At 40.2% G+C, this 22,670-nt stretch overlaps 1 protein-coding gene across 1 annotated transcript; it reads right to left on the reverse strand.

Moving 5' to 3' along the window:
* Nucleotides 1-1,576: 1,576 nt before the first annotated feature.
* LOC130887858 (zinc finger protein 14-like) lies at nt 1,577-22,177 on the reverse strand. Its single transcript, XM_057790538.1, has 4 exons — nt 22,081-22,177; nt 6,510-6,636; nt 6,266-6,323; nt 1,577-5,106 (listed from the first exon to the last, which is right to left on the reverse strand). Exons 1-4 carry the CDS (start codon nt 22,099-22,101, stop codon nt 3,711-3,713), a joined length of 1,602 nt encoding a protein of 533 aa, XP_057646521.1. The 5' UTR covers nt 22,102-22,177; the 3' UTR covers nt 1,577-3,710.
* Between the last annotated feature and the right edge of the window lie 493 nt (nt 22,178-22,670).

Genomic DNA, 22,670 nt, shown 5'->3' on the forward strand with positions numbered 1-22,670 from the left:
CATCTTTGGCCCTCTGCTAAGCCATCTCCCCAGGCCACATAATGCATATTTTCTGAGAAACATAAGCTGGTGCGGGAGAATTGTCTGTATTCTGTCAATCATGTTTTAAATAAATGCTAATTGGCTGGTAGCCAGGCAGGAAGTATAGGCGGGACAACCGGACAGGAAGTAGAAGTGGGGCAATGAGAACAGGAGAATCTCAGGAAGAAGGAAGCTCTCCCCAGTCCTGTCCAGACCACAGAAGAAGCAAGATGTAACCTGCCCCACTGAAAAAGGTACTGAACCGTGTAGCTAACATAGATAAGAACAATGGGTTAATATAAGTTATAACAGCTAAAACAAAGGCTGAGCTAATAGGCCAATCAGTTTATATTATGGAGACTTCTGGATGATTTTCTTTGGGGCTGAATGGCTGTGGGAGCTGGGCAGGACAGAAACCCTGACAAACAGGCACTCATGTTACAATAAGCTTTTTTTTTTACAAGATAAGTTATTTTTTATTATTATTGATTTTTTTATTGAGTTCTACATTTTTCTCTGCTCCCATCCCTGACTCTCCCCTTCCCCTCAACTTTCTCCCAAGGTCCCCGTGCTCCCAATTTACACAGGAGATCTTGTCTTTTTTTACTTCCCATGTAGATTAGATCTATGTATGTTTCTCTTAGGGTTCTCATTTTTGTCTACGTTCTCTGGGATTGTGATTTGTGGGCTGATTTTCTTTGCTTTATGTTTAAAAACCACTTATGAGTGAATACATGTGGTAATTGTCTTTCTGTGTCTGGGTAACCTCACTCAAAATGTTTTCTTTTTTAATAATTTTTAAATATTTATTTATTATGTATACAATATTCTATCTGTGTGTATGCCTACAGGCCAGAAGAGGGCACCAGAACCCATTACAGATGGTTGTGAGACACCATGTGGTTGCTGGGAATCGAACTCAGGACTTTTGGAAGAACAGGCAATGCTCTTAACCTCTGAGCCATCTCTCCAGCCCCAAAATGATGTTTTCTAGCTCCATCTATTTAGCTGCAAAATTCAAGATGGCATTATTTTTTTCTGCTGTGTAGTACTCCATTGTTTAAATGTACCACACTTTCCTTATCCATTCTTCAGTGGAGAGACATTTAGGTTTTTTCCAGGTTCTAGGTATGACAAACAATGCTATAAACATAGTTGAACATATGTCCTTGTGGCACGACTGAGCATCCTTTGGATATATGCCCAAAAGTGGTATTATTGGGTCTTGAGGAAGGTTGTTTCCTTATTTTCTGAGAAATCGCCACACTGACATCCAAAGGGGCTGTACCAGCTTGCATTCCCACCAGCAATGCAGGAGTGTTCCCTTTACCCTACAACCTCTCCAGCATAAGTTGTCATCAGTGTTTTTTATCTTGGCCAAAAAAACATAAGCTTTATTGGAAACAATGGTGCTAGTTCTATGTTCTACATGCTATTTCTTCTATTTCTAGAAGGCTATGTCCATTACAAGCCTTATACCGAGAAAACGTAAACATACTTGTCATTAATAGACATTTAAGAGGCAAGAGATTATAAATAATTGACATAAAACATAATGGACTAACCAGTATGTTTATATAATTTATTTATAGGTATGTCTCATGAATACACTACCAACCTTAGACTTACATCACCTCAGTGCAAACAGTTTTTTTAAAAAATATTTATTATGCATACAGTATTCTGTCTGCTTGTATGCCTGCAGGCCAGAAGAGGGCGCCAGACCTCATTACAGATGGTTGTGAGCCACCATGTGGTTGCTAGGAATTGAACTCAGGACCTTTGGAAGAGCAGGCAATGCTCTTAACCACTGAGCCATCTCTCCAGCCCCAAACAGTTTCTTTATACATTTTCTGTTGTTGCTCTTTCAAAGAGTGTCTTATTGGTCTTCAATAGAGGGCTTAAGCTATTCTGCTTCAGCATTCTATGGAGTGCAAGGACCACAAGCAAAACCAGGCATAGGTTATTTGCCAACATATTTACAAAAGTAAAATGATGAAAAATCAAGATTTCTTGTTTGAGAATAGACCAATAATTAAAAATAATACACCTACAATATTATTAGATTAACTTGTTTTATTCCAAGCACATTTAATAGCTTCAACTGTGGAGGCCCAAAAAATGTGAGCCTATTTCTACCTCATGTGATGGTCACAGAGTTTGGAGGTTGCTAAAAATTGTTGACAAGAACCAGAGCTACACATACTGCTCAGGATGTGGTTACTTGGTACTTTTGACACTAAGATGATCCATACAGATATATCCACTCCACCCTGACAGATGGTCAGGATATGCAAGCATACTTGCCTTCAGGATACTTGGTCTTGGTCTAGGGTGGCTTCTGCCTAAAACAGAATGCTTTGATGTCTCAGCGTTAAAGAACTCTTTTGTTGCCTTCTTCCCCCTTACGTGTTGGGGTTTAACACAGGTGATTTCGGTATTCACTGGAACTCCCTTCTGATACTGTCCTCTGTTTTCTGTTTTATTACTTGTATTCACATCTTCATATTCTTTACTCATTTTTCTGAACCCCATGTCCCTATCCTGACAAGTGGTATTTTTGCCGATATTGGTCCCTGACATTCAACTTCTGGCACTTCCTCCTTAAATGCAGCAATATATTTAAAATCACTTTGCCTGTGTCTGGAGAGATGGCTCAGCAGCTAAAAGCCCTGGCTGCTCTTACAGAGGACTGGGGTAAGGATTCCCTACACCCATGACAGCTCACAACCATCAGCAACTTCAGTTCCAGCATGTTCTTCAGAACTTCACTGGCACTGCACAAACATGGTGCAGGCAATATGCCCATACATTAAAAAATAATACTTTGTTCATTCAGGTTCAGAATGTTTGTTCAATTGATAAATAAAATAGATCCCAGGTTAGGGCACTGAGTAATTTGTCCCAAACAGCACTAAACTACACACTGGGCTGGGCTTAGGGAAGTCTAAGCACAACAGATGTTTACTGACACATGGGTGAGCTAAGACAGTCAACTTTTCACATGAGAAATTTATTGTGGCTTACATTTTCCAAATGTTTATTACTAATTCCATGTAATAAGAAAAAAAAAACTATACAAAAATTATATAAAGACACAGGCAATATCATGAGTTAGACATTTTAATAGGTTTTGATAAACTGCTTTGGTATACATATGTTCTCTGTTATGAGACACACTGACATAAGTTTGGCAAAACAGAACATACTTATGTAAATTATCAAGTTTTTAAAAAAAGCACTCAGAACTTACTGTATCTCTTTCATATGGTTTAAGAAATATTCAACACAAATTAATCTTCGATATCTTCACATTACTTTCATAAAACTCAACCATGAGAAATTTTTCATAAATTTTATCTTATTGGTAAAAACACAACTTTCTTATATTTACAATTTAATTTAGTTGTAATTGGTTCTTAGGCCTCTCAAGCTGTGTTCAAATCCAGTAAATAGCACAGGCTTCATTTAATACTGTAATTGTCTAGCCTCTACTTTCTCATTGCTCAAATGAAAGGCACAGACCAGCATGCCTGGTGTACAGGGTCTCATCTCACAGAAACCTGTCTACAAGGACCAAAATTATACTTCTGCAGCTCTTATAGTCTAGTATCTCTCCACTTTCTTTTTTCATACATCAAAATAAAAGTTCATGTCAGACAGTCCCATGCTTTACATTAGTAGAAATATTATCCACTAAGTTTTTCACTGTGAGTTCTTTCATGTCTGAGGAGGTACGTGGAACAGGTAAATGCTTTCCCACACTGCTTACATATATACGGTTTTTCTCCAGTGTGATTTTTTTCATGTATTAGAAGGGATTTAGAAAAAGTGAATGTTTTCCCACATTGAACACACATGTATGGTTTCTCTCCAGTGTGAGTTCGTTCGTGACTATAACAATCATCACGTTGGATGAAGGCTTTCCCACATTGCTTACATACATAAGGTTTTTCTCCAGTGTGAATTCGTTCATGTCTTCTCAAAGAAGTTCCCTGAGTGAAAGATTTCCCACACTGCTTACACACGTAGGGTTTTTCTCCACTGTGAGATCTTTCATGTATGTGTAGGGATCTGGGGAAACTGAATAGTTTCCCACACTGCACACACATATATGGTTTCTCTCCAGTGTGGATTCTTTCATGCTTGTGACATCCAGTGGCATAGGCAAAGGCTTTTCCACAATGCTTACATACGTAGGGTTTTTCTCCACTGTGAGATCTTTCATGAATGTGAAGGTATGCAGAACACTTAAAAGCTTTTCCACACTGCTTACAAACACAGGGCTTCTCTCCAGTGTGAATTCTTTCATGATAATAACAAGCACTGGAGTAGGTGAAAGCCTTTCCACAATGTTTACACACAAAAGGTCTCTCTCCAGTATGAATTCTTTCGTGAATGAGAAGTTGGCAAGAACGAAGAAATGCTTTCCCACACTGTTTACAAGCATAGGGTTTCACTCCAGTGTGAGTTCTTTCATGATTGTAACAGGTTCTACGATCAATGAATGCTTTTCCACAATGTGTACAAACATAAGGTTTCTCACCAGTGTGGATTCTTTCATGTTTGTGAAGTTGTGAGGGACGACTAAATGCTTTTCCACATTGCTTACACGTGTGACGTTTCTCTTGAATATGACTTTTTTCATGCCAGAGAAGGCTACAGGAATCACTCCATGCTTTCCCACACTGTTTACAAACATATGATTTCTCTTCGGTGCAATTTCCTTCATAATCGTGATCAGAAGTGAAACTCCTACAGGATTCATTAGATTGTTTGCTTTCATAAGGTTTCTGTCTCATAGGAGGACTTTTATGCATCCGAAGTAACTCAGAATAAGTGAAATCCTTCCAACATTTCTTAAATTTAAAAGCCTTCTCCATATGCTCCTGATACTGGTATGGTTTCTCTACAGTTTGACCTTTGGCATGTGTGTCTGAGGGAAAATGAGCACTGAAGTCTCTTTCACAGCCAGTTATTGCAGGAGGCATTTTCTCATTCACAACATGCTCTGGGCTCTGTCGGTGGGTTTCTCCATTCTGACTACCGTGATCATATTTACTGAGCCTCTCAACCACCAGGGTTCTGAAAAAAATAAAGAGCAATTTTAATTATACTAAGAGGTTGTGGCAGGAGGAAAGCCTGCTCGAGGCCCAACTGGACTACACAAAAAGAACCTTTCCCAAAGAAAGAAATAAGAGTATTGACTCAATTTCCTAAGAATGTATAAACTTTGGGGAGGTGGTGTGGGATGTCCTTCTGTCTATGTGTTACTCTTATTGGTTAATGAATAAATAAACTGTCTTGGCCTGTAATAGGGCAAAAGAACAGAGCTAGGTGGGGAAAACTAAAGTGAATGCTGGGAGAGAGGAGGCAGGGTCAGAGAGATGCCATGTAGTCCCACCAGAGACAAATGCCAGAACTTTAGCCAGTAAGCCACAGCCACTTGGCGATACACAGATTAATAGAAATGGGTTAAATTAAGAAATTTAAGAGTTAGCCAAAAGAAGTTAGAGCTAATGGGCCAAGCAGTGATTTAATTGATATGGTTTCTGTGTGATCATTTCGGGTCTAAGCTAGCCAGTTGGCCGGGAACCAGTAAGTGGCCTCCTCCCACTACAGGGAGATGAGATGGCTCAGTAGATAAAAGCATCTGCTGGCAAGTCTGAAGACCTGAGTTTGAACCCTGAGATTTGCAAAGAGGGAAGGAGCCCATCCCTAAGGGTTATCCTCTAACCTCCACAACTGTACCACTTTAAGCATGCATGCACCAAGGCACACAGACACAAATAAATACACATTTTAAAAAAGAGAATCATTATGAATATTAAAGGGTTAAACATTTAACTAGAGGTCCTGAGGATGGCAATACAATCAAATAAGGTTCTGTAATCTTTCAGATATTATACAAACATTAACCGTATATGACACTAAGCCAGTTAGCAGTTGAACATTCATAAGGCAAAATGGTTTTTATTATGGCATTTGAAATAATTGTTCACATGATTTAATAAAAATGGGTCTCAATTTAAAACCCAAAATTCACTTTACTTCACACACCCCTTATATTAAAGCCTAAGTATAATTTAATCGATATTCTGAAATTCTGTGCATAAAGAAAAGTTGTATAACAAATCACAGGAAAATGTCATATAACTCTATGCATCTTTCAATATTCTAAGTGCTCAAGATTTTCTATCACCACCAGATATTTGATGCACATCTTTCTGTAATGGTAAGTTACCTCAGGTTTCCCTTGTACTTCTGGTACTCCTCTTCAATACCTTCTTCTTCTGTTTTCCCTAAAAGTACATCCAAAAAAATTATGCAAAGATTTATTCAAGTAACACTTTTCTGCTATAATATGACCAAGCACGTGACACTGAACATCATTGTTCTTTCACTTCTTAAAATCATGTAACTACACAGATGAACAAGAAACAACTGTGATGATCAAAGTAAAGGAATCTGAGTGGTTTTGTTTTTACCTATGGAGAGCAGGTTCATAAAGGTTTCCTTCATCACATCTCTGTAGAGCTTCTTTTGATTAGAATCCAACATAGTCCACTCTCCTAGAGTGAAGTTCACAGCCACATCCTCAAAGGTCACTGGCTCCTACAATAATCCACATACATTTACAGGAAGAACAGTGGAAAAGTACAGGTGATACATAGTCACACGACTAGTTTACTTCATGCTTTATTCCTCAAAAGTCACTGTGTATTTGGCAGCTCCCTTTCATTCCTACCTTCTAACCTTTTACTTTTCCCACTCTACTTTTAGGTGTGTTTTTTACGTGCAGAATACAATATATACTACTTAGCCTTCTTCACTCTTGCTTAATTATAATGATGGTGGCTAGAGTTCAAAACATTTTACTGAAAATGACAAGATCCATTTCTTTTAAGATGTATTTATGTGTGTGTGTTTACAGGTTAGTATGCCATGCAACCGCAGATGGCATTAGGACACACACCCCTCCCCCGAAGCTAGAATTTATGAGCTATGGGGCACATATGCTGGAAATCAAATGGTCTTCTAGAAGAATGGTTAGCTCTCATAGCCATCAGGTCATCTCCCCAGTCCCTAGTACAATACAATTTACCATAGAGTTTACATGTGTGCATGTGTACACAGACATACACATAAAATCACACACTAACATAAACAATTTAATAAACATACTGATCAAAATTTATCAGCTTATTCATTGATATTTTGTAATGATATTTTTTTTGTAGTCTAAACAATCAAGCTTGCCTGAAGATCAGAGTGCTGAGCTAAGCCATTAGTTAGCCATAGAGGCCAGGCAGTGGTGGCACACACCTTTAATCCCAGCACTTGCTGATTCTCAATGTAGTTCTAAGATTTGCACAATGATTAAAGATCTTAAATAGACTGTCATGTCATGCCTTTGCTGGTCACTTGAACTTCAAAAGTATGATTATTTAATTTGCCTGTTTATATAGATTTCAACTTTATGCTTCCTCTGCTGAGTTCTTTATATACTCCAGGTATTACTCCCTCTCAGATGCCACCTAGTAGAATACTTCCCATTCTACAAGTTGTCCCTTCATTCATTTCCATTGCCAGGCAGAAGTTTTTTCCATTTGATGAAATCCAATTAGTGACTCCACGCTTCTGAGTCCTGTTCTGACAACCACCCTGCACCTCCGTCTGCTGTGTTTGCTCGTCTTTTCAGAGGTCAGATGATGCACACTGAGTTAATTATTGCATGAGTGAAAGTACGGGTAAAGTCCACTATTCTTTTAATGAGTAACCAGCTTTTCTACTTTTATAGCATTAAAAACCAAAATCTTATCTTCAATACTTTTGTTTCTTTACATCTTTTTTGGGGTAATTGAATTGCTAGGGCCATCCACTTTGTGGTTCTATTTACTTGGAATTTCATCCTTTCTCTTTTACTCCTTTCAAGTTTCAGGAAATTAACATTTTTGTGAAAAAGAATATAAAATTTAAAATCAATTAAATAGAATATAGCAGCTTATAAAATACACTTGGATAAGCAGAATAAAGACTATGTGGAGCTTGCAATCATCAAAATATAATCAAATATCAATAGACAAACCAAAAAATTAGCATCACCACAACAACCATGATCCCTGAGACAGGATTATGAATCAAAACCTAATTTTTTCATAATATTTTTATTGATTATTTGGAAATTTCACATCATGAACACCAAGCACCTTCACTTTCTGCTGCTTCCAGGGCTGCCCCACAATCCTTGGAACCCTTCTCCCCAAAATAAAAAGTGGAAGAAAGTTTTTAAAAGAAAAAGAAAAGTTCAATTTATATTGCCCAAATACTCACTGGAGTACGGTCAAACTCCCTGTGGCCAGCCTCTTAAAGAAAACGGAATCCTTCCCCACTCGCACGCCCACCAGAAGCAATCAGTTCTAGAGAACTACACTTCAGCATCTTTATCACAATTTTTGTACTGTTCTTTTTTTTTTTGAGACAGGGTTTCTCTGTTTAATAGCTCTGACTGTCCCGGAACTTGCTTTTGTAGACCGGGCTGGTCTTGAAGTCACAGAGATCTGCCTGCCTCTGCCTCCTGGGTGCTGCAATTGAAGGTGTGTAACATCACCTCAGCCCCTTATAAATAAATGGCTTTCTGTCTAGACTGTTATGGTTTTTTTTTTGGGGGGAGGGGGGGTGCGAAGTGACATGGGGTAGAGGGTGTCACAGAAGCCTTCTCTGTTCCTCTTTCTCAACTTCAAACCTAAATTTGGGGGGAAAATGGAAAGCTGAGGAGATGGTTTAACTCTTAACCTAAAATCCATGAGATGGGGGAAGAGATGAGATTAAAAATTAAAGGCGAAGTTAAATCTATTCAATGAAATTATAGCAGAAAAATTCTCAATCAAGACAGACATTCAAACACAAAGGGCACTTAAAACACCAAACAGATATGAGAAAAGAACTTCAGAACACAGGAAAAATGAAGTAATATTATGAGCTGTAAGAATAAAATGATAGTTCAGGAAAGTACACACTGGGAGGATATGCTGAAGAAGTCAATAATATATGCATCTGCATAAACAAATGTCCATGTGGGTACAGTACAACACAGAAAACAGAAGAAAAGCTAAATGTATGGGGACTGAATGCAGGGAATTGTTAGGAATGAAGACATAAAGCTAAGTGTTTTTCTAATCTGTCATGGACTGCAGGGTTTGGTGGTAAATAAGTGTATAAAATATGCCCAATACTGAAAGTATAAAATTTAACGTAAAGTTCCACAGCTTCTATCCAAATGCCAATCCTAACCATATATAAATAAATTCATTGAGGTGCATGACTTTGGGTATGGTAATTTTGGTGTGTGATGTTTTTATTTATTTGAAAGACTGTATTGATATTAAAGTTTTATTTTTTAAAAAAAATTTAAATCAAGCATAGTGATACGTACTTTTAATCCAGTGTTTGGGATTAAAAGTATGCCTGCCTGCCTGCCTGCATACTCTCTGTGAGTATGAGGCTAGCCTGGTCTACATAGTGAGTTCCAGGGTAGCCAGAGCTACATACACTGGGGGAGGGGGGAAGAAGATTAAGAGCTAGTTCCAGGACAGGCTCCAAAGCTACAGAGAAACCTTATCTCAGGGGGTAAAAAAAAAAAAAATCTTTAAGGTCAATAGAGAAAGAACAACCAATAATCCAACCAAACAGAAAATCAACCAATAAAAAATCCAGGAATTAGTAAACATCTCAGTAATGACCTTAAACATAAACTAGATCCAAGACCTGGAGAGGTGGGTCATCAGTGAAAAGCACTGGCTTGCAAAGGTCTGGCTTCAGCTCCCAGTACCCACATGGTAACTAACAACCATCTGGATGTCCAGTTTCTGAAGACCCAACACCACCTCTGGCTTCTGAGGGCACCAGAAACACAAGTGACATGCATACATACACACAGGCAAAACACTCATACACATTAAAAATAAACTTTTTAAAATTAGGAACTGAGTGTGTACTGCTACTACAGAAGACCTAGTTCAGTTCCCAGTACACATGCCAAGCACCTCATAGTCAACTATCACTCCAGTTCCAGTTCTGACTCTTAGGCACCCACCCACACATGAAGACAAACACACATAAACACATAATAAAATAAAATAAATATTTAAAGAATAATAACAATAATAATAATAATAATATAAAGATCTGGGCTTGAGAGATCGCTCGCTCAGTGATTAAGAGCACTTTCTACTCTTCCAAAGGAATTCCCAGAACCCACATGGAAGGGTTAAAGACCTAAAATCCTCAGGGAGACCAAGAAGCTCTGGACAGAAAAGTCGACTTCACTTGTTAGAATCCAAGAAGTGGCTTGGCTCTGACCGCACCTGGAGAAGTGAGTGGGCTCCTAACTGGAGGCCCCCGCTCTCCAGGCCCCCACAGGCACATTCCATCCCCCATCCACCAAACTCCAGAGACCTGGAAGCAGCCTCTCCAACCCCCAGCCATACCTCCACTGAATCTGGAACCACCAGAGCCTTGGCCCCACCTGCACCTGAGGGAGCCACAGTATCAGCGACCATGAGAGGCACAGCTATGCCTGCCTCTGGAGAAAGAGCGACCACATAACCCACAGGCCCCATCTGCACAAACTAGAGGAAGATATGGGTAGATGATAGTATAAGAATATATTCAACAAAGCCGGGCGGTGGTGGCGCACGCCTTTAATCCCAGCACTTGGGAGGCAGAGGCAGGCGGATCTCTGTGAGTTCGAGACCAGCCTGGTCTACAAGAGCTAGTTCCAGGACAGGATCCAAAGCCACAGAGAAACTCTGTCTCAACCCCCCCCCAAAAAAAGAATATATTCAACAACACAAAGAACAATATGGCATCACCAAAAACTAGTGGTTCTACACCAGCAAAGCCTCAACATCCCAATGCAAATGAAGTAGAACCAGCAAATCACAAATAGAAAAAAAAAAAAGAGAAACACACACAATACTGTCAACAATAACAAAAACTAACAATCACGGCCATTAATATCTCTTAATATCAATGATCTCAACTTGCCTATAAAAAGACAAAGGCTAACAGAACGGATATAAAAACAGGATCCATCCTTCTATTGCATACAAAAAACAAACCTCGACTTCAAAGACAAGCATTATCTCAAGAGTAAAGGGTTAGGAAAAGATTTTCCAAACAAAGTTAGACAGTGGTGGCACAAACCTTTAATCCTAGCACTTGGGAGGTGGAGGCAGGTAAATTTTTGTGAGTTCGAGGCCAGCCTGGTCTACAAGAGCTAGTTCCAAGACAGGCTCCAAAGCTACAGAGAAACCCTATCTGGAAAAACCAAAAATGGACCTAAGAAACTACCTCGCGTCCTGATCCTAATATCTAACAAAATAGATTTCAAACTATAATTAATTAAAAGAGATAAGGTCATTTCATATTCATCATCACAGAAAAAAAATCCACCAAGATTAAGTCTCAATTCTGAACATCTATGCTCCAAATACAAGGGCACCCACATTTGTAATAGAAACATTACTAAAGTTTAAGTCACACATCAAACTCCACACACTAATAGTGGGAGACTTCAAATCCCCACTCTTACCACTGGACCGGTCTGCCAGACAGAAACTTAAGAGCGAAATAAAGGAGAACAGATGTTATGACTCAAATGGATTTAACAGACATCTATAGAACATTTCACCCAAGCACAAAAGAATATACCTTCGTCTCAGCACCTCATGGGACCTTCTCTAAAATTAACCACATACTTAGTAACAAAGCAAATCTCAAAAGAAATTAAAAAATTGGAAAACCACCCTGCACCTTATCAGATCACCATGGCTTAAAGTTAGAATTCAACAACTAATTTCAGGAAGCCCACAAACTCATGGAAATTGAACAATGCTCAAATGAATCACCCCCGAGTCAAGGAAGAAATATAGAAATTAAAGACTTCCTAGAATTCAATGAAAATGAATGCGCAACATACCCAAATCTATGAAACACTATGAAAGCAGTGCTAAGAGGAAAGTTTATAGCACTAAATGCTTACATAAAGAATGTATAAAGAAATCTCACACTAGCAACTTAACAGCACACATGAAAGCTCTAGAACAAAAAGAAGCAAATTCACCCAGAAGGACTAGACAGCAGGAAATAATCAAATTGAGGACTGAAATCAATAAAATAGAAACAAAGAAACATTACAAAGAATCAATGAGACAAAGAGTTGGTTCTTTGAGAAAAATCAACAAGATAGACAAACCTTTATCCAAACTAATCAAAAGGCAGCGAATATCCAAATTAACAAAATCAGAAATGAAAAAAGGGACTAACAACAGACACTGAGGATATCCAGAGAACCATCAGGTCATACTTCAAAAATCTATACTCCATAAAGTTGAAAAAAATTAAAGGAAATGAACAATATTCTGGATAGGTAGCATATGCCAAAATTAAATCCAGATAAAATTAAAGACCAGATAAACAATTTAAATAGACCTATAACACCTAAGGAAATAGAAATAGTCATCAAAAATCTCCCAACCAAAAAAAGCCCAGGGCCAGATAGTTTCAGCACAGAATTCTACTGTAATTTCAAAGAAGAGCTAATACCAATACTCCTCAAATTGTTCCACATAACAGAAACAGAAGGAACATTGCCAAACACTTTTTATGGGGCTACAGTTACCCTGATACCCAAACCACACAAATGTACAACTAAGAAAGAAGTACAGACCAATCTCCCTCATGAACATTGATGCAAAAACATTCAATAAAATACTGGCAAACTGGGGCTGGAGAGATGGCTCAGTGGTTAAGAGACTGGCTGCTCTTTCAGAGGTCCTGAGTTCGATTCCCAGCAACCACATGGTGGCTCACAACCATCCATAATGAGATCCGGTGCCCTCCCCTGGCATGCGGGCACACATGGAGGCAGAATGTTGTATACATAATAAATAAATTAAAAAAAAAATACTGGCAAACTGAATCCAAGAACACATCAAAAAAATTATCCACCATGGTCAAATAGGTCCATAAAATTGAATCCCAGAGATGCAGGGATGGTTCAACATACAAAACTTTATCAACGTAATCCATCATATAAACAAACTCAAAGAAAAAAAACATGATGGGGGCTGGAGAGATGGCTCAGAGGTTAAGAGCATTGCCTGCTCTTCCAAAGGTCCTGAGTTCAATTCCCAGCAACCACATGGTGGCTCACAACCATCTGTAATGAGGTCTGGTGCCCTCTTCTGGCCTACAGACATACACACAGACAGAATATTGTATACATAATAAATAAATGTTTAAAAAAAAAACATGATGATCTCATTAGATGCTGAAAAAGCCTTCGACAAAATACAATACCCCTCCATGATAAAAGTATTAGAGAAATCATGGATACAAAGAACATACTTAATTGTATTAAAGGCAATATACAGCAAGCCATTAGCCAACATAAAACTAAATGGAAAGAATCAAAGTGATTTAGTGGAATCAAAGTGATTCCAGTAAAACCCAAAACAAGAGAAGGCTGTCCATTCTCTCCATATCTATTCAATAGTACTCAAAGTTCTAGCTAGAGTAATAAAACAACAATCGGAGATCAAGGTGATACAAATTGTAAAGAAAGAAGTCAAACTTTCACTATTTGCAGATGATATGATAGTATACATAAGTGACCCCCAAAAATCTACCAGAGAACTCCTACAACTGATGAACACCTTTACTAATACAAGATCTACTCAAAAAAAAAAAAAAAAAAAAAAAAGTAGCCCTCCTATATACAGACGATAAACAGGCTAAGAAAGAAACCAGAGAAACATTATGCTTCACAATAGTCATGAACAACATAAAATATCTTAGGGTAATGTTGTCTGAGGTTTCTGTCCTGCCCAGTTCCCACAGTCATTAAGTCCTATAGAAATCACACAGAGGAGTACATTAGTTATAAACTGACTGGCCTAGTAGCTCAGACTTCTTATTAACTCTTACAACTTATGTTAGCCCATTATTCTTGTCTGTGTTAGCCACATGGCTTGGTACCTTATTCAGTGAGGCAGTCACATCTTGCTTCATCTGTGATTGGGTCATGACTGCAGAAAAAGCTTTCCTCTCCCAGAATTTTCCTATTCTCATCACCCTGCCTCTACTTCCTGCTTGGTTGTCCCACCTATATTTTCTGCCTGGTTACTGGCCACTCAGCATTTATTAAAATACAATTAACAGGGTACAGACCACTGTCCCACAGCACTCCCCCTCCCCTACACCCCTCTTTTGTGTAGGAGGTCCTTCTTGTGTTGCTTTCACTGGTTAATAAACTGCTTTGGGCCTGTAGATAGGGCAGAACTTAGGTAGGCAGGGAAGACAGAACCGAATACTGGGAGAAAGAAGGGAGGAGTCAGAAAGATGCTATGGAGCCGCCGCCAGAGTCAGACATGCTCAGTCTTTGCCAGTAAGCCACTGCCACATGGCAATATACAGATTAATAGAAATGGGTTAAATCAAGATGTGAGAGTTAGCCAATAAGAGGCTAGAGCTAATGGACCAAGCAATGATTTAATTAATACAGTTTCTGTGTGGTTACTTCAGGGCTAAGCTAGCTAGGCGGCCGGGACGAACAAGTGGTCCCCTCGTTTCTACAGGGCAATTCTAAGCAAACAAGTGAAAGACCTGTACGACAAGAAATTTAAGTCTTTGAAGAAAAAAAAAACTGAAGATATCATAAATGAAAAGATCTCCCAGTCTCTTGGATAGGTAGGATCAACATAGTGAAAATGGCAATCCTACCAAAGTAATCTACAGATTCAATACAATCCCCATCAAAATCCCAGCACAATTCTTCTTCTTTTTTTAAAAAATATTTATTTATTTATTATATATACAACATTTCTTCCATGTACACCTGCACACCAGAAGGGGGCACCAGATCTCATTACAGATGGCTGTGAGCTATCATATGGTTGCTGGGAATTGAACTCAGGACCTCTGGAAGAGCAGTCAGTGCTCTTAACCACTGAGCCATCTTGCCAGCACAATTCTTTACAGACCTCTAAAGAACAATACTCAACTTCATATGGGGAAAAAAAAAAAAAAAAACAAGATAGCCAAAACAATCCTGTACAATAAAGGAACTTATAGAGGCATCACCATCCCTGACATCAAGCTCTATTATATAGAGAGCTACTTAATGAAAACAGCTTGGCACTGACATAAAAATAGATAAGTAGACCAATGGAATCGAATTAAAGCACCTGATATTAATCAATCAATTAATTAAATTAATTAATGAACACCTGATTTTTGACAAAGAAGCTAAAATTATAGAATGGAAAAAGGAAAGCATCTTCAACAAATGGTGCTGCATAACTGGATGGTGCCATGTAGAAGAATGCAAATAGATTCATATCTATCCCCATGCACAAAACTCAAGTCTAGATGGATCAAAGATCTCAACGTAAATCCAACCACACTGAACCTCAGAGAAGAGTGTTGTAATAAGAGCGGCGGGGCTGCGTCCCAGGCACCCGACCGCCCGCATGGCTAGCTTTATGCCCCGAAATAATTACACGGAAACTGTATTCTTTTAATCACTGCCTGGCCCATTAGTTCCAGTCTCTTATTGGCTAGCTCTTACATATTGATCTAACCCATTTCTAATATTCTGTGTAGCACCATGAGCTGGCTTACCAGGGAAGATCTTAACCTGCGTCTATCTGGAGTGGGAGAATCATGGCGACTCCTGACTCAGCTTCTTTCTCCCAGCATTCTCTTCTGTTTACTCCACCCACCTAAGGTTTGGCCTATCAAATGGGCTAAGGCAGTTTTCTTTATTAGTTAACCAATGAAAGCAACAGATAAAATACAAGAACCACCTCCATCATTTCCCCTTTTTCTGTTTAAACAAAAAAGAAAGGCTTTCACTTTAACATAGTAAGATTACATATAGCAAAACAGTTATCAGGCAAGAATTACAGTTATAATATTTATATCTATTTTATCATAACTAAGGAAAACTATAACTATCTATACATTCTTCAACTCCATCAAAGACTCCAGAAGGATATAATATTACCTAAGCAAACAAGAGATCCAAAACTCTAGAAATGACAGAGACATTTCACTGCCTGGACAGTCACTCAAAGTTCCTCTGTACCATTGGGGCATCCATCTTCAGCCTTCAGGCCCATAGTATCCAGCAGACATTTCCATGAAGCAGGAAAATTCCAAAGACAGTTCAGTCACTTTCTGCTGTGTCCTGCAGAATGTCTCGCAGACTCTTTCATGAGTCAGGAACCCCGAAAGACCATCTCACCTTTAGGCAAGTTCAGCAGTCCTTTTTCTGCGAGTTCTTTGTGTCCAGTTTATGCAACAGTCCAGGCATGAGCAGTTTCATGCCCAAATGGCTATCAAACTCCATAAGGAGCCTCTTCAATGCCCATCTTCCTCTTGAAGTAGATTGGTGCTGCCAGGAGCAGACGTGTCTCATTGTCATGAAAAGCCCTAAGTTATTAAAACATTTAAATGCCATATTCTGCAGTCTTTGAAAGATATGAAGAATGCCTATCTAGCTGAAATATATCTATGCACATCTAGAAAATCTAACTAACATGACTAAAAGCTTGACAATTATCGATGATTATCCATTAACAACCTATATACATTACATTTTTTAATGAACTATACAATCACAATACCTTAATCAAGATTAGAAATATGCATATACATATAACAAAATTGACCTTCAAATCCACACCAATGCAAATTATTCATATCTATATCATATCCCCCTTTAAATGTAAAAGAATATTCATAAACAATATTTGGGAATATGGGCGCAGTTTTTGTTCTCTCCAAACTGCTTCCTGCTGAATGGGGGCGCTGTATTCAGATCTTTCATGGTGTAGCCTGTGTGTCAGGGTCATCTCAGTCGGCAGTTGAATGAAGTAATTTTTTGAGGGTGTTCACAGTAACCTTTCAGGAGGGCGTGGTCTATCATACCATATTGGGATAGAAGAAATCCACAGGGTCACATCCTCTGTGAAAACAAAAGAAGACCCTCTCCAAAGCATCATATCCTTAGACCCATATTCTGAAATCATAATACCCTTATATCCATTCTTGTTTAGCTTGGCAGCCCATATAATGAAATGTCTCTCTGTACTTAGCGCCTTCACAGTCAAAAATTTTAAAGAAAACACAATAATACAAAGAATCCAGACTCTGTGAATTTTCCATTTTTACGTGGCTTATTTTTCTTTATTTCTTTTAATCTATAACTATCTGTACTCTGTCTCTTTAAAGACTTTACCCTTTTTTTAAGACATTAACTTTATTCTTTATATATATTTTTTTCTCTCTCTCAAGCCTACGTACATTCATCCAACAGTGTCTGAATCAGTTCTATTGTGAATCTGTAATTTTTTTACTATCCAGGAGCATTTCTTAAAATGTTAAGCACTTCTTAAAAACTTAAGTTGCACCATGTACAGATAATATGGTATCGCCTGTGTGTGTCCTGCCCAGTCGAAACCTTAACTGCGCTGTTATTATAGTAATTATGGTAGTTTCTGCCTGAGACCAGCACAGTTCAGCATGGCAGAGCTGAGCCCTCCTGCCTCAGAGCCATTTGGTGCCCCTGAGCCACACACAGTTCCAGGCACACAGCAGTCCACATTGCCATCAAGCAAGCCATAGCACTTTACTCCAAAAGATCCATTCAAAGACTCTGTCTCCCGCAGGAGCCAGACAGAGATCGCAGTGGCGGCACAGCCCAGAAAGCAGGCAATTTTAAAACAGCCAGTTTTTTCCTGTTGCTGAGTCAGGACAATTTCTTTGCCGCACGCAACCCACAAACAGCAAAAAGCTGTCTTAAATTCTCTCTGTGTGTCCCTTTTAAGCCCTCTCAGGTTTTACGTGGAGTTCATTAGCACGTTGGGTGCCACTCTGTTGTAATATGAGCGGCGGGGCTGCGTCCCCGGCACCCGGCCGCCCGCATGGCTAGCTTATGCCCCCAAATAATTACACGGAAACTGCATTCTTTTAATCACTACCTGGCCCATTAGTTCCAGTCTCTTATTGGCTAGCTCTTACATATTGATCTAACCCATTTCTAATATTCTGTGTAGCACCATGAGCTGGCTTACCAGGGAAGATCTTAACCTGCGTCTATCTGGAGTGGGAGAATCATGGCGACTCCCGACTCAGCTTCTTTCTCCCAGCATTCTGTCTGTTTACTCCACCCACCTAAGGTTTGGCCTATCAAATGGGCTAAGGCAGTTTTCTTTATTACTTAACCAATGAAAGCAACAGATAAAATACAAGAACCACCTCCATCAGAAGAGTAAGTGGGAAGTAGTCTTGAATGCACAGAAGTCCACTTTCTAAATATACCACCAGTAGCACAGACACTGAGACCAACAATTATTAAAGGAGACCTCCTGAAACTGAGAAGCTTCTGTAAGGTGAAGGACACAGTCAACAAAACAAAATGGGAGTCTACAAAATGGGAAAGTATCTTCACAAACCCCAAATCTGACAGAGGGCTGATCTCCAAAATGTACAAAGAACTCAAGAAATTAGACATCAAAAAAACCCCAAATAATTCAATTAAAAAAGAGTATAGACCTAAACAGAATTCTCAACAGTGCCAAAAGGCACTGAAGGAACTGTTTAATACCCTTAGCCATCAAGGAAACACAAATCAAAACAACTCTGAGATACCATCTTACACCTGTCATCATGGCTAAGGTCAAAAACACTGTTGACAGCTTATGCTAGGGAGTAAGGAGAAGACTTGTACACTGTTGGTAGGAGTGCTAACTTGTATAGCAGCTTTGGAAATCAGTATGGTGGTTTCTCAGACAATTGAGAATCAATCTACCTCAAGATCCAGCAATACCACTCTCAGGCATGTACCCAAAGGATGCACACTCCTACCACAAGGACAGTGGCTCAACTATGTTCATGGCAGCATTATTTGTAAAAGTCAGAACCTGGAAACAAACTAGATGCCCCTCAACCAAAGAATGGATAAAGAAAATGTGGTACATTTATAAAATGGAGTATTACTCAGTGGCAAAAAAACAATGACATCTTGAAATTTGCAGGCAAATGGGTGAAACTAGGAAAAAACAATCCTGAGTGAAGTAACTTAGACCCAGAAAGACAAACACAGTATGTGCTCATTCTAAGTGGATATTACACATAAAGCAAAGGATAACCAGCCTACAGATGACAACCCCAGAGAAGCCAGGAAACAAGAACCCTAAGAGAGCATACATGGATATCCCTGGAAAGGGGAAATAGACAAGATCTCCTGAGTAAATTGGAAGCATGGTGGGGAGAGGTTAGGATGGGAGTGGGGAAGAGAATATGAGGGATTGGGAAAGTTGAGTTGGGGGAAGTTCAGAGAGGGTGAGCAAGGAAAAAGATAGCTTGATAGAGAAAGCCATTATGGGGTTAGCGAGAAACCTGGCACTAGGGAAATTCCCAGGAGTCCACAGTATGACCCCAACTAAGAATCTAAGCAACTGTGGAGAGGGTGCCTTAACTGTAATCAGACTGATGACTACTTAACTGTCATCACAGAACCTTTATCTAGCAACTGATGGAAGCAGATGCAGAGATCCACAGCTAAGCACTGGGCCAAGTTCCTGGAGCCCAGTTGTAAAGAGGGACGAGCGATTAAATAAGCAAAGGGTTCAAGACCATGATGGAGAACCCACATACAACTGACCCGGGCTAGTGGAGGCTCACTGGGCCTGAATTGACAGCTGGGTACCTGCATAGGACAGAACGAGGCCCTCTAAATGTGGGTGACACCGTTGTGTGGCTTGGGTAGTGAGGCCACTGGCAGAGGAACCAGTATTTATCCCTTTTGCAGGAACTATTTTTTGGAGTACATTCTCTATGGAGAAATAGATTGCTCAACCTGGATGTAGGGGGTGGGATTTGGTCCTGCCTCAAGTGATGTTACAGACCGTGTTGACTCCGCATTGGGAGCCCTCACCCTCTCTAGCTCACAGTTGAAGAGATAGAGGCTTCATCGAGGGAAAAGCGTGATAGCACCAGCATGGGGTGTATCTCACTACATCTGCAGTCAGGAAGCCAGACCAGGCTATAAAACTTCAAGGCCTGGCTACTCTTGTCTTCCCTACTCGATCTGCTTCCTAAAGGGTCTATTCTATCAAACAGCTGCATCTACTGCAAAATTAAGTAAGCAAACACATGAGGCTGTGTGGAAATATTATACCATTCAAACCAATATACCAACTCAAGTAAAGGGGCCAGTTAATGATAGTGACTGGCTTGGCTTTTAGTAGTCCTGAGAGTAGCACACCAATTCACACCCACACCTACCTCCTGTCTGCTTATATTTTATGATTTCCCTGTCAGAATCTGAGAAGGAAAAAAAAGCCAACTTTTAAAATTGAAGGCTGAGGATGTGGCTCAGTTGGTACAAAACCCTGGATTCCGAGTGTTGCATTACGCCTGGCTTGTTGCTTCATTCCTGTAGTCCCAGCACTTGGGAAGTGGAGGCATGAAGAACAGAAGTTCCAGAATAGTAGGCTACATCAGAACTTAACTAGAAAAACAAAAATGCTCTGAACATTAAAATCGACTTTCAAAATGTTTTCTGTAGCAGGTAGAAAACAAACATGTCTTTCTTTCTGACTGACAAACCCAGATTTTCAACTGTCAGAAATCACACTGTCCAGAGTTGGAGAAATCGCTTAGCAGTTATGAGTACATATTGTCCTTCCAGAGGACCCAAGTTCAGTTCCCAGCATCCACAAAAGCTACTGACAACTGCTTGTAACACCAGTTCCAGGAGATGCACACCGTCTTCTGGCCTCAGCAGGTACCCACACACAGGCAGCAAACACTCACACAGACATAAATATTTATATGCATACATTAAAAGTTTTTAATTTAAAAAATAACAACAAAGAAATTACACTGTCTACAAAGACTAAACCACTTGAAGATAACAGGAAGGAACTGAAGATACTAATATTTTCCCCAAGGACTATAATCCCGGTGGAGTTTGGTTTGGTTTTTGTTGTTGTTTATTTGTCTAGGTTACACGAAACAGGGTCTCACTGTGTGGCTCTGAGACAGGCCTGTCTCTGCCTCCATTGGGATTGAAGAAACTCCTCCCACTCACAGTACCTTTGGAGAAATAGCCTAGGGCTAGCTATACAACAGAAATAAAATTATGCACGGTCGGGGGAGAATCACCTATAATCCCAGGACTGTGGAGGATTTCAGTTCCAGGCTAGCTTGGTCTACATAGCTAGTTGTGGGCCAGCCAGTGCTAAACAGTAAAACCCTGAAAAAAAAATTACATAATCCCTTACTCCCTGGGCTTTTTTCATAGCTACCAAGGCTGGAAAGGATTTCCAAAATCTCACATTCTGCCTCGGAATGATCAGTACAAATAAATTAAAATTTGGAGTAACTTTAAATTTCTCTCCTTTCTCCAAGTTGGGGGATTTTTGTCTACACAGAGTCAGTCACTGCTACATAAATCCAGCTTTATTCGTACAAAACAAACCCAGGACGAGGGGTGGAGGTACAAGCCTACGGTAAAGCCTTCGTCTAGAGTGAGACCTGAGATCGCTAGCACCTAAAAAGAAAAGGTTTAAGGAGAAAAAAAACGGGTGACCACAGTGTAAAACTAAAGCAGGGAACAAGGAAACGAAAAAGTGCAAAACAGCGCGCAACACCCACGTGCCCTCGCCGCAGAGTCTGCACTCGGCGTCACCGACCCGCCAGAGCTGCAGCGTCTGCGGAGGCGCAGGTTCGCGGCGCAGCCTCATCACGGGAGCACTGCGGACCAGGAATGCAGCAGGGAAGGGACAGACCTGGACTGGACGCCACACTCACGACTGCCGGTGCCTGCTATCCACCATCCAAGCGCCCTGGGGACGAGGGCGCCACTGCCACTCTGGGCTGCACAGTGCCAGACTCGGCTGCACAGCGCCAGGGAAACCGTGCAAAGCCGCAGCAGTGTCACAACCCCGCCGCCCGCCACTCCAGGAGCCCGGGCACACTCACCATGTCCTGCTTCGGATGCATCCAGGTGTTCCCCACCTAAGGAGCCGGCAACCAGGACGGAAGCCCAGGAACAACTCTCCTCCCTTCGGCTACCCGGAACTCAAATATGGCGGCAAGGGCGCCACCGTCCACTATCCGTGCCCCTCATTGGTTAGCTCAGGGGAGTAACCGTATCGCTGATTGGTAAATAATACCGAGCCCAACTCCTTAGAACTGAGTTAGCACATCCAGCTGCATTTACCAGCCCAGTGGATCTTAAAGTGCAAATTGCAACTTACAGCCCCGTTTCTGGAATAAACCTGGTTCAAACTAGAGTGTTCCACATTTAAAAACACGTCCTAGGCCGGGCGTGGTGGTGCACACTTTTAAAGCCAGCATTCGGTCAGCAGAGGAAGTCTCCAAGTCCCCCGCTACCTTTGTCTACAGAGTGAGTTCCAAGCCAGCCAGAACTGTCTAGCAAGCCTGCTCTCCTCCGCACACACGCTCACTCATCCAGGGCTTTTGAAAGACTTATTAGTTTTTATTTTTACTTATGTTTCTGAGTGGATGGATCCGAGTTTGAGTGCGTGAAACTTCACGGAGACCAGAAG

Source organism: Chionomys nivalis, chromosome 1 (assembly GCF_950005125.1).
Source record: "Chionomys nivalis chromosome 1, mChiNiv1.1, whole genome shotgun sequence".
NCBI classification, from domain to species: Eukaryota; Metazoa; Chordata; class Mammalia; order Rodentia; family Cricetidae; genus Chionomys; species Chionomys nivalis.